This window comes from Falco cherrug, chromosome 6, assembly GCF_023634085.1.
Source record: "Falco cherrug isolate bFalChe1 chromosome 6, bFalChe1.pri, whole genome shotgun sequence".
Lineage (NCBI taxonomy): Eukaryota > Metazoa > Chordata > Aves > Falconiformes > Falconidae > Falco > Falco cherrug.
In genome coordinates, this window is record NC_073702.1 from 11,468,378 (window position 1) to 11,481,766 (window position 13,389).

Consider the following 13,389-nt stretch of genomic DNA (forward strand, 5'->3'; position numbering starts at 1 on the left):
CAACAAAGCAAGATAAGGTGACACAGAAAATCACTCTACCTGTTTCTCTACCTTGACTACGCGCCCTAACATACTGAGGTCGTCAGTTGTCTCATTCTCTGCAGGATTCTTTTCTCTGCTTCTTTTATCTGCTGTGATTTGTCCTTTCCCAAGAATTTGGTCAACGCTGTAAGAGAAATCAAAAGTTGCCATGATTCCTGAAATCAGTGATGATATGGAACTATTCACTATATCCATACATTAAACATTTAAATCACAGTACTTCAGAAAAGCACTTGAGAAAGAAAAACCCCTTGATTTTATTAATTAAAAAGAAGAAAGAAAAGAGTTATTTTTTAGCATTTGAGACTGCTTTTCTTTTCCATTGGCAGGAACTGGGAGCCGGTACTTCGCCATCATCTGGGAGATCCAGGGCTAGACTTGCTGAGAGGGGGAGCAAGGAGGTGGCCTCTCCAGCAGCCTGATACTGTGGAGGAACAGACATACCAGTGTCACCCTCAGCTCTCCCATCCTAACAGCAGCAGCGAGTCCGGGGAAAGCTGTCAGTTTGAAGCAGGCATCTCAGCCCTGATGCTGGTAATGATACACATGATGCAATGTCGTGGTTTTTTGGGGGTTTTTTTGTTGTTTTTTTTTTATACATGATAACAGCTGGGAGTTGAGAACATAAAATCTACGGAAATGCTACATTACCGGTAGTTCCCAATTTCTTTTACACAAAAAAAGGAAGTCTGGGGTGGGAGAAAGGCAGTTCTTAATGTTGACCTCATCCTTTTGGTGACCACCTGACTAAATTCCTTGTTTATGAATGGACTTTACAGATACAGGGTTACGTTTTCTATTGTTTAGACTACTGTTTTCTGGGGATAATTTAGATACATGGGGTTTTGTTTGGTTTTACCCACAGTGTAATTTCTGGCTCAGCTGTGTTCACGGAAGGAGAGGCTGGGCTGAAGCATGGATGACAATTGTACCCAAATGTAATATGGAAATGTGAAACGTTACCAATATTCATTATGCAGTGAATGACATAAGATGCTTATGCAGAGCAGAAATTATTCTTTCCTTACCGTGACTGAAGACTCTTAATCCTGCATAACATGTCTAGATGACCTGCTGAATACTGCTCAATGACATCTTTGACATCATATGGACGAAGTGTTTCCTTAAACTTTCTCTTTGCAACATGAAATTTCATAATTCTGTGGGGAAAAAGCATTTCACAGATTAATCTTCAACAGTTGTGAAACAATACAATATACACTGACGAAAGTTTACAGCTAATTTTTATATGGAAGATATTTTCAATCCAGCTTGTGCAAGTGAACTTTTCCTTTTACAGAATTGTTTTTATAACTACAAATACGTAGGTACAAAGGCGTAGGTACAAATGCATTGTAGCTATCCCTTTGAATTGTTAATACAAGAGAAAACAGGTAACACTATTTTGAAGAGTGCAGAGCATGCCTGGCTTTTTTATAGTAGGTGCCTGATATGAAAGGTACTGAAGCTTAACTTAAACCTGGGGTTAGTCCCACTGACTTGAGTGGGATAGTTTGTAAGCTACATTTGTGCTTAAGCTACTTCTGTTCTTGTTAGAGGAAAGATTTCTCTAACGAATCAATTACACAAACAAACAATAGTATTCTTTTTCCAGTGCTTTTTTAAGTTCCTTGCTTTCCATTTTGTAAACAAAATTAAATTTATGCACTCAATTCCTTTTTAATTTAGTTTTTTATTTGTAATTATCATTCAGGCCTAAGTGTTTTTGAGTTATTTTGCTGACTTCAGATCAAACTTTGAAGGCTACTTAAGTCTTCATGTTTGTCCCATGTTGAACTATATGGGAATTATTGTTTAATTAGCATTTGTGATTATTTCCTTTGACTTTTACTGCAGAACAGTAAGTATCAGATAACAGTAAACATTCAAAATTGATGAATGGTGTATGTTTTTTATGTCAGACTTGTACAAGTTTCTGTCATGCTTATGGGATGTCCACAGAGTAATTCTTCTTCGAATGAAAAGGTTTATATTAAATTGCAAGTTTTAAATAATAGAATTGACAAATTTGGAAAGTAAATGACAGTGAGCTGATTTTCCAGGTCAGCTGTGAAAACCTGCAGCTCTCCTTGGTTTACATGAGAACGGCAGAAGGGAGAACCATGCAGGCAGTAGGAGAGAAACTGAGGGATCAGGTGTGTTGGCCATTCTGGTCTGTGTTATAGAGCTTATGGAGCCCCATTAGGGCCAAATTGCTGATATTTGCTATCTATTGCAATTAGAAAAGCAGAGACGGTAAATTGGTATCCTATTCCAAATGCCAATATTTCATGCTAATATATTCCCTCTTTGTTTACTGTGATATGTACTTAGCAGCTGTAAGACAATGAATTATAACTAAACCCAAAACATGGCTCTTGTTCTGTGATAAAAATAGTAAAATTAGTAATGTTTTAGTGGAATTTAGGAAAACTATACTTTGTATAGTTAAGACAGACGTCATGGTAATAGCTACGTGGAGTCAGATTAATAGTATATCGTGATCCTCTACCTGTTTCTGTATCATACATAAATGTTCTTCCAAATAATATCAGCCTTTTCCCACAGTGCTTAGGTTGTTGATATTTCCCATTCTGGTAACTTCCAGATAAGAATGAGGTTGCTTGTCACTGGCATAGAGCTGTACCTATGATTCTGATTATAGAAATTAAAAATGGAATAGGTCTGTTAAGAGTAGTTCATCACCTTGACAGTTCAGGACCTCCATTGCAGTTTTAAATACGTCAGATGATGGACTTTCCTCTTTTCTATTGTCAGCTGGTTCTTCAGATTTAGGGATTTTGGCATCTTTTGTAATCTGAAGGCCTCTGAACCTGGGATACAATTTTTTTTTTCTTTTAGCTGTCAAATGATGCCAAGATGTTCTGTTCATAATAGTCTGACAGCACAGACAATCTCCTGAAATCCAGTTCTTTAGTCAGGTTACAGAGAATACATGATGTAGCTGACATACAAGAAAGTATTCTTTTGTTATTATTCTCTGTTTTGGTGGTCACAAATTTTTACTTCATGCTCTTGATAAAGTAAAAAGATGACACTCTATTAGAAAAGCAGAGCCAGAGGATTAGTAGCATATTTGAAGACAACTGAATTTACCACAACTGGGTGATTTTACAAGCAAAGAGACAGAAAACTAATTTTTATTAACAGCCACAGAAGCTTCTTAATCAGCGTGCACAAAAGTCTTCATTACTGCTTTCCAGCTTTGTAACAGGTTTTTTGCTTATCAAGGCAGTTTGTTCCTAATGTTCAGAAGTCAAACACAGAATCGAAAGCATCATGGCTGTATCACTGAGGTGTAGCTGTACTAGTTCTGGTTTAGGTATTAGCTCATGTGATGCCATCAATTAAATTCAGCAGGGTTTGGAACAGACTTCTATTGCTTAATTTTTGCTTCAAATATGTAAATTTTTCCATAAACTGTGCAAAAATCCGAAGGGTTATAAAACACCGGCATTTTAAAAGATTGCAAGTTAATTATGAAACAGAAAACCTGACTTCTTTCAGCGATGGAGCCTAGCAACTGCTTTGCAGTTATTAAATTTGGTTGATTCTTCATAGTTATTTACTGTCAATTTTAAAAACTAAATTGGCTTTCTACTTGTTGAAATAACTATGTAATTGAACTTGATAGGCTTGAACACCCATCTGAAAGATTATTACAACTATATAGAGCATATTCAAAAATCGTGAACAAAAAAGCCTTCGAGCTTCCTTCCTTCACGCTTCTAGAATAAAGAGCTGTCTATTCTGGTGTGTTGCTGTGGGATAAAAACGAAGGGTCCGGTTAAGCGGGCACAAGTGGGTAGTCTACCTGTACCAAAAGAGGGAAAACGAGCACGAAATTATTCATACCCCAAATATCTGAAGCACCAGCCCTTGACACGAACGGGAGGAACGGGGCAACCAGCTCCACCTCGGGCTGTCTCTTCTGGCTGTACCACGAGGGGGCAAACACGGCTCGTGGGAAACGGCCGCTGCCGGTACTGCCCAAACGGCAGCGATGGAAAGTCAGAATTTACCCGAAAGAACAAAACCGTGTAGTCCCCCTGACTTTTTGAAACATTATTTATATTTTTAAGTCGCTGTGTGCCCTGTAGCGAGGTGGTGTTTTGTAACTCAAATCTAACGTGATAGATGATGCGCTGTTGTAAGCCTACTCAAATGCCAAGTGTGACAATTTTCTGGTGAGAATTAACCATAAAAAGTAGCCTATTTCAATGATGCATCCAGAGGAGAGCAGAAAAAAAAGTCTAGTGCTGAATTAGACCAATATATCAAAGTGCTTTGTCTATAGTTAATGTCTAAACCACAGGTCCCATTAATCTTCACGTGCCCTGATAATCTGTAGAAAGCTACAGGTCCAGTACTAATTTTGTCTTACTGACCCGTAGCAGCCAAAAGAAGCATCCATTTCATTTACCTCTTGTCAAATGCAGGATCAGCAGTGATCTAGAACGACAGTGTTTTCTGAATATGCGTGTTGCATCTCTTTCCTGGCATTTGTTGCATTTTAATTTCCATTTGTGTTGCCCCTTCTGCTGTTAGAAGCTATTCTGCTTGTCATTAATACACTTTACTGCGACCGGCACCGAGTCAGAATACCTTTAATACTCTGCGCATCCCTGTCATACTGTTATTTTTGTAAACCTCTATCCTGTCAGTCTCGTCGCTATCTCAGGAAGAAATGGAGCTGCATTCTCCTGAGATTCAGATAAACTCATATATGGTTACTGACTTGAATATTAAAAGACAGGTAGGTTGTTTTACCTATAGCTAGATGAAATGACCACAGTTTGTTTGCTCATTTTACTGCATCAGGAAAGCAGGTGCACACCAATCTAGTTGTGCTGGTTCCTCTCTATCTCTCTACCTTTACTTTGCCAAATAACCCTTCAAATAACTGCAACGTGCAGCAGAGACCAGGACCCGATACAGACAGGACAGCAAACAAAGGTGGTTGAGAGATGGTTCCACTACATGTGGCGTGAGCGGGTCAACATTGTCCCCTCTCTCGGGTCTTGGCCTGGACCAACCCACCCCCTAGGAGCCAGAGACAGCATCTTCTCCCAGACACACTGCTGTTGTAGGCAAAGACACATCTGAGAGCCTTGGCCTATACTCTGAAGATCATGTGGGCAGAAAATACACAATGTGTTGGGATTTAAAAGAAATAGACGATTCTGAAACGCTACCATTGAACAAATTCACAATGGCTGCTAAAAATACATTTTATAGGTGTAGCAGAAACATTTCAAAGACTGAACACAAATGGTAAATTATATTTTCCTTATTTTGGCTACTAAATATGTATGACTATTCAACTAAGTAGCTTATCAGCTCAAGAATTCTCAAGTTTCATTACATTTAGCTACATTTATTATTATTATTATTATTATTTCTTACTAACAACAAATGAAAACATATCTATGCAATCACTGGAGTTAAAGAGAGAAAAGACCTTTTAGGTCAGGAAGTTCATCTTCCTGCCACTGCAGCTATTTCCTATTGCTTATTTATTTATGCTTCTCAAATCTAATTTTATATTCCATAAATAGTGAAATAATTCCATCATTTCCATGGTGGAGAGTATTACAGCATTTAGTGTCTCTCGCTATGAAAAATTATCAGAGATATCGTAATATATGGAAACAAGGTATCCTCGTCTTCTTTTTAGTCTCTTTTATATACATTCATCCCTGTGAACTAACAGAGCTAGATAATGCAATGTTTTTTGTTAGTCTCCAGGAACTCTACAGGATATTAATGGCTTTTTGTTCATGACAAGACTAGGGCTGGTTGAGTAGTGCTACCAAAGCTGCTGGCCCAAAGGCTCCACGTACTGCTAGCAAGAACTGCTTTGTGCGCTGCTCTGATCCCAGCCAGAGGCTGCAGAGGAGCAGGATGGATCCTGGCCTGGTCCAAGGCATGCTGTGGAGCACACATTTCACCACGCTGCCCATCTGTTCCTTGCTCACCCAACACTGTGCAAATGCATCAAGCAGCTTCCCTACTGCCTCAGTTCGTCTTTCCTGACAGAGGGTTTGTAGTAAGGGGGAGTGGAGGGAGCAGCACAAGAGATGGGATGTGGAACACTCAGCTTGGGGGACTTTGAGAGGAGGCTGACAGCTCAACATGTTACCGGTCAGGTCTGCCCAGTGGGTCTTCAGTAGGACTGGTTCAGAGTCCTACTTTTGGAAAGGGTCAATAAGTTAAGAACTTTTCCAGGAAAAGACTATTTTCTCCATCTCCTCTTTTAACCATTTCAAAATGAAAGTTTGGGGTTTTGTTTGTTTAAAATCAAAAAGTTGTTTTGAAGAATAAAGTAGTCCTGGGAAAGATGTAAGTAAGCAAGGTCAAAACTGAAGCAGTACACTTTGAAGTTTCCAAAACGAAAGATTATAAATAAACCAATCTTTGTCTTTGCTATTTCAAGGCTGTCCAACCTGAGAGTAACCAGCACATTCTAGGCTCCTTTCCCAAACACATCCCCAGTTCTTTCTGATTCCAAAACTGAGAGAGGCCCTACCTCTGTAAACCCACAGGCATGAATTAATTTTGCTAATTCCACTTTTTCCTCCAAACAAAAGGACCATTTGTATCCCTGTAAATCAAATCGTACCCAGCTCTAAGCAGGAAAAAAATAATTACTCTCCCTTATTGCAGTTTTTCAAGGTGATATAGCCAGAATGGATTAAACCATGTGTGCTTATATTTGGGGTCTTTTCATAGTATCTCATGAAGCTATGCAAGTACCTTCTGTCTTCATCTGCTCCTGTATACCAGCATGAAAGGAAAAACAACCTCCACCCTCCCCCATTCCCCCTGTAATTCAAAGCTGTTGCTAAAAACAAACTTCAAAATGAGGCACAAAGTTTCCATATAGGCAGATGTTATCATCTTGAAATTCTACAGTTACTATATAGTGTCTCAGATCCTTCTTCAGATGTTTGCATAGATCCCGGTGTAGTCAGGTAACAGATACTCTGAATAATCAGAAAGAGGAGTATCAGCTACCCGATGAACTGAATTATCAGTCTCTTGATTTTGAGAGATGAAGGTATAGCATTTAACATGGCATATTACTGCTTTACAGATCTCAGACGAAGGTGTTTCTGAAGCAAGATTTATGTGCCGTTTGTAATCTAGTGAAACATTAATATTTGCAAGGAGACATGGGAGAGATGCATGGCTAACTGATAGCAAGTGGAGATTCTTATTCTCAACCTCAGTGGTGAAATGAGTTGGTTTTTGGTAAGCCAAGTGTGCAGAGAAAAAGTTGGAGGTAATCTAAAAAGTTGACTCATCAGTTAAATAGTGCATGTCTGAAACATCGAACTGTTGCAGCTTTGCTGTTCTGATTAGAACATTTCTGTGGATGGCGCTGTAGAAGTTTGCTAACCACGTCCTTCACATTTGGTTACTTTCCATTTGAGCTGGTAATTACCAAGAGAACCAAGCAAAGATGCAGGTGATGCATTGAACAACCCAGTGATGCCTTTGAAAACAAGCTCCATTAATTTAGTATTAAAATGTCAAGATGATCTTAAGGAATTTGGACAGTATTAAGAATGAGATGACCATTGATACCACTTGCCAGTGCAGTGGCAAGGTGCACTTTTCCAGCCAGTCTGTTTAAAACGGAACATCACAGACAAGGATCTCTGGCACCAGAGCCAACAGACTATGCTGATTGTTCCTAATTTGAGCATTTTCCATTTGAAGGAACAGGCCTGCCTTTTAGGTGGGTGTCCGCTGTGTAGAAAGATTTCTGTCACCTGCTGAAACATTGCTGGCAAGAGGGGGTTCTTGGCGGTGACATCTGAGTTGCCAGTTGCAGTAGCTGTGGACACAGACCTGGTATCTGACATGTCCTGTGAGGTCATTTCCAGGCTGGTTGGAAAAATGGTTGAACAGAAATCTGCAAGTGATCTGTCAAGCTGTCTGCACTAGTAGAAAGGTATTAGAAACAGGCTTACTCGCCATCTGTCCGCATTGGCAATCGGTGGAAAAAGGGGAATGAAATACAAGTAGCCCATAGGTTATCACTGTACAAAATTATTTGATGAAGAGCTTGAGCCCTTTCTTCCCATAGTGCTGAGAAAACTCAGGCAAGAGTCTCCCTGCAGGAAAACATCATCTTGCCATAGGGTTTTGTAGAAAGTCCCTGTGGCTCCTGCCTGCAAGAAGGACAGGGGGCACTGATGTGACTGTGATGCAGAGCCAGTGGGGTGACCCGCAGCAATAACCTCGGGTTTGCTTCAGCAGAGACGTAATGCGTGGCCTCTCCTTGCTTGCCGGTGGACCCGTTATGGTGGGGATCCTGCCTGTCAGGATTTGCACTTAAAAATGAAATTCAGGACGGTGAAGAGCCCTGACAGTCTCAGTAGGATGAATGCGAAGTTTAAGCTTTCAAAATAGGTAATTCTATAAGTTTTGATGGAGTTTGATACTTTCTTGGAAAAGAATGAGACTATTAGTTTGAAATTATTTGGGTTATATTTAGTTCAACGGATAGTGGTAGGCAAGGCTTTGCACAATTGAATGACTGTCATTATTCTGCTGTTACCAGAAGAAAGCTGCAGTAAAAAGCCATATGACAGACAGTTTCAGGAATATGGAAGTACAATAAAACCCTAAACTTAGAAAGGAAATAACTTTTCCAGGCAAGACTATACACATTCAGTAAAACTACATCAAACTGGATTACAGTATTTTTGATTACAGGAAATATAGTGGAAAGCAGCATTCATGATGCTCTCTCTTTTCTGAGTCAAATTATGTAACATTTTTAGACATTGAGAAACCAATAACAGAACAGGTAAAACATTTTTACTTTTAACTTAACTAAAATACTGATGGAAAGGAATCATAAATAAATTACATTAGCATTAGTTATGTAACAAATATAGCCATGTAATAAGTTCAACTACCATTTTATTAATTGACATGCAGTTAATTAGAATCTTAATTAAAGAAATCTCAAATATTTATACACTCAGTATTTTTTACTCACCTGATTGCTCTGATGACAGTTTTAAGAGCAGGGGTGAGATCTTCTACTGACACATCACACTGGCACCCTTTATCATCATAAACATCATCTGTTCCAAGACTGGTGTCAGCTGCAAAATACAAGAGCAGACTAAACAAGCAGCATTTAAAAATCTCTTCCTTAGTGTTTTCTAACGGCCTGCACAATGGTTTGGAAAAATAAGGACTATAAATCAAATGAGACAGAGCTTCATCAGTTTATGAACTCTATCATGCACTTGTGTGTGTCTATGCTTGTGTCATAAAAGGCCTGGGTAATCCCCAGTGTAAATAGTAAAAGTTAGAAAGGAAAAAGGTCCTGTTATTTTTCAAACAAATTAATAGTTGAGTACCAGTATGTCTGTTCCTCATGTCTCACTGTTTTTCATCACATTCTCTGTCTTAAAAGGAAAGTAGTGAGCTAACAGATGTAATGGCAGAATCAAAAGATGCTGAAGTTATATTCTTTTTTTTTACCACTATGGATCAGCCTGACACTGAAGACAAAGGAGAAGATCCATTTCATTTAATGAGGAGGCTGTGGAATGATCCAATGCTTTATTACAGGTGAAGATAAACAAAGTACCTTTTTACCAGCAATAAACAGAGGATGACATCCATCATGGATCAACTGCCATTTTAAACCTCAGAGCCATGTAGATACTGCAGTTTTCCTTTGCAACAGGAGCTTAAGCCAAGTTACTGTATTTATTTGCCTGAAAAAAATAGATCCTCTACCCTTTCCTAACACCACCTCTGCAGAGTTACCATTTGAGAATTAGCTAGAAAACTCAGGAGTGCGCAGTGTACCTCAATGCACAAAGAAAACGGGGACTGATGCATGACCAAGAAGGTTTACAAACTTAAAATGTGCTGGAATGGGAACAAAGCAAGGAGAGCAGAGTCAGTGGATGCCTGTACATCATATATGTCTTGAAGGCACATGAAGTACAGGAAAACTCTTGAAGGTAGGTGTTTTTTCCTCCTAAACCATCTTTCTTCAACTGCATAAAGTCCAGATGCCTACTAGGTGAAGAATTTCATCCAAGGTTCGTGTATTTCAACATTCAAGTGTCTCTGCTTCATGAGGAAGAGAGTGTGAAACAGAAGAGTGACATGAAATAGAGAAAAAAGGGTGGGATTCAGTAACTCTCAGTAATGGAGATTTCTTCCCAGCCCTATGTTCCTGCCTACATTCATGCTGTTATTTAAAACAGGCTTAGTCATCCAGAAACACTGCAAGCAAACCATTTCAGAGGCTCCTATTATAAGCAGATTTGAAGCGCAATCAGACACAAATGATTTAAGGACATTTTTTGCAAGATCCTTTTTCAGAAAGACAGTATATTAAAGATGAAAAATATTCTTTGCCCGTCAGAAGTGCCTGGAAATTTCATGGTACCTTTTACATCTAATAGGAATTCTATCTTGGCATAAACAGCATTTTACAAGGCTGCATCTTCAGGAACTGGTATTCCTGCATTGTTGTCTTCACAGAGTTGATATTTGTCCATAATAATTTATTTTGATGACTCTGGCTACTTCATTACCCTCGAGAATATAGTTTCTTTTTTGACTACTGCTGAACTGGTACACTCATGAGGAACATCTGCTGTAGCTTTGAAGAGCAGGAGATTTTATCTTTGACAGATCAGCTTCATACAGGAAGAAAGATGGTTTATAGCCAAGTTAATAATATTTAAGTACATATGAAATAATAAATGCAACCTTAAAAAAGAAGTTTTATACTGTAAAAGTGAATTTTTTATACAAAACTGAAATTTCCTCTTCCATGTTATTACTGTAAGTCATGCCTACAGTGATGACAAAAGCGCTTTTTTCTCACACTCTTTCATGAGCTTTCATGACTTGGCTTATCTTACTGGTGAAATACATATTTCTCTCCATCTCTCTTGCCTAACTAACATTTGGATGCCTGCCCAGAAATGCAATTAGCTGAAGTAAACTATGTTATTAGTTTGATGGTATATACATTACCTACGCCCCTCCCCACCCCCCCCCCCCAAAAAAAAAAAAAAAAAGTGCTAAGTATTCCACAACACTAACTTTCCAGGTGTCATCCCTGATCAGCCTCGCCAGTTACTTCTCCCAGTGCTGAAATCTCCCAGCTCATTTCTAAATGCCATACTAAACCCAAAGCTTTTTATGCTGCTGGTATTTCCAGTGGCTCTCTAAGGTTTGAATCTACTCAGTTATGCCAGTGTAAATTAGGAATAATTCTGCTGAGGGCACAAGAGCTACAACCCAGTGAAACAAGAGACTCCAACTTGAAAGTTTAAAATAAACATGTTTCTGAATGGTTGTCTCACTGATACGGTCCTGGGTCCTTTGCCAAGTACAGTGTCACTAATAAAAAGGCTTCCTTAGCACAGTATATCTTTGCAGAACTGTTTTGAGAACAGTGTGATACAATTGTGGTATTCCATGTTGCTCACATGTGGATAAAAAGATCAGCAAAATCTTTAGACAGATGCTGAAAAATTCTTCTAAATTTAAACCAGCTTTAAGAAGAGCTACCGCTCCTAATAGATCACTTTCTTTTTTTCCTTTCTAATATTCCTACTGACATGAATTTCCTTCTTTATGGCAGGCACTCGGTACCACATCTCAATAAAACTTGTGAAAAGCCAGAAACCTTGTTTGATTCATATGGGAAACATTCCTGTTTCTTTAGAATACTGAGCCGACTTGGGAAAAAGTTTGGGAGATGCAGAGTAACAATTTGGAAAAAAAAATCCACACTGAAATCAAAGTTCACATTCTGATGAGTCTTTCCAGTGGAAGCTCATGTTGTGTACGACATAGTTACGAGGTGAGATGTACTTGTACCGCTTCCGTCCCTCTCGAGTTTATCCTTGAGGTCGGGGCTGTGTTGGGGTCAGTTTGGCTGCTCTGGCAGCTCCAGCATGTTAAAACCCGGGCCAGTTCCCAGGCAGGGCTAAGCCATGGCCCCTGGCAAGCCTCACTCCCAGCTCCTGCCTGTTCCCAGAGGGAGCCCTCCCCATCACTAACGGGGCAGCTAGACCCCCTGGTGCTAGCTGATGCTTAGCTCTGCACACATCTGCTTCGTCCTTCCCCGTACCCTTTGTCCATGTCTCCTGCTCTGCTGAGGTGGCTGTGCACGGTCCAAGTGGGCTCCACAAGGAACCTTAGGCAGCAGCTGCTCTGCATGAACTTGGCCGCTCTGCTAGGCCTTCCTAGGGTTAGCACGGGTTGTTCTTTCTCTCCAGGAGCCTCTACCACCAGCTAAACAGGCCTTTCAAGTCTGTTGCTTGGGCAGGTCACAAATCCGGTCTCAACGATGGCCAAAGTGGTTTTTAATACCGATTTAGACATACTCCTGCAAATCTCCCTAAGAAGGGGTGTCAGGCAGTCTGACAATCCAGGAACAATTCCCCTTTTCTAATACCAGCATCTTTACAATTCAGGATGTATTTTAGAATCATAAAATCATAGAGTTGTTTAGGTTGGAAAAAACTTTTAAGATCAGCAGGTCGAATCGTTAACCCAGCACTGCCAAGTCCGCCACTAAACCATGTCCCTGAGCACCACATTTACACGTCTTTTAAATACGTCCAGGGATGGTGACTCAACCACTTCCCTGGGCAGCCTGTTCCAATGCTTGTCAGCCCTTTCAGGGAGAATTTTCCCTAATATCTAATCTGCAGCCCTTTCGATGAAGAATTTTCTCCTAATTCCCAATCTAAACCTCCCTTGGTGCAACTTGAGGCTGTTTCCTCTTGTCCGATTGCTTGTTACCTGGGAGAAAAGACTGTCACTCACCTCTCTACAACCTCTGATTTTTATCTGTAAAATGTTTATTTCACAACTGCTGCGGCACCTACTGTTGTCTTAGAATCTTTGACATTATTTACTTTGGGCTACATCTTGTCTTTGCCGCTATTTGATTTCTTCCAATTTCTTCCTGAAGAGCAGTCTTTGATTTACTCACACATCAGATCAGCACTTAACAAGAAATAAAAAAGGCATGCACAAGTCATTAAAATAATCTTGATATTTCCCCATTTGTCACAGTATTTACGTACTCTTCATGCAAACTTCAGTCATTTATGATCACCCCAAATGAACGGGAAAAAATTACACTGTTCTGAAACACTGCATCACCAACAAAAAAGTTACAAGTTTGAAGCTGCATTTCATATGGCTCTGTGCAGAAGTTACGCACAAGGCTTGATTTATATTTCTGTAAATAACATGTGTCCTTTCTCAGAAGTGTTTTCTGTTGTTTAATAACATGCTTTGGCATTGGGA

The 13,389-nt window shown here is 39.6% G+C and overlaps 1 protein-coding gene across 3 annotated transcripts in view; it reads right to left on the reverse strand.

Moving 5' to 3' along the window:
- Nucleotides 1-13,389, reverse strand: part of KCNQ5 (potassium voltage-gated channel subfamily Q member 5) — a 303,880-nt gene that overhangs the window by 5,933 nt on the left and 284,558 nt on the right. For 2 of the 3 annotated variants that reach the window (XM_055713883.1, XM_055713882.1), the window contains 3 exons: nucleotides 9,080-9,188; nucleotides 1,071-1,202; nucleotides 40-166 (listed from right to left, as the gene is read on the reverse strand). In XM_055713883.1, the coding sequence (XP_055569858.1) occupies nucleotides 40-166; nucleotides 1,071-1,202; nucleotides 9,080-9,188 (368 nt within the window). The remainder of the gene's footprint in view (nucleotides 1-39; nucleotides 167-1,070; nucleotides 1,203-9,079; nucleotides 9,189-13,389) is intronic. The other variant, XM_055713884.1, reaches the window with a different exon arrangement.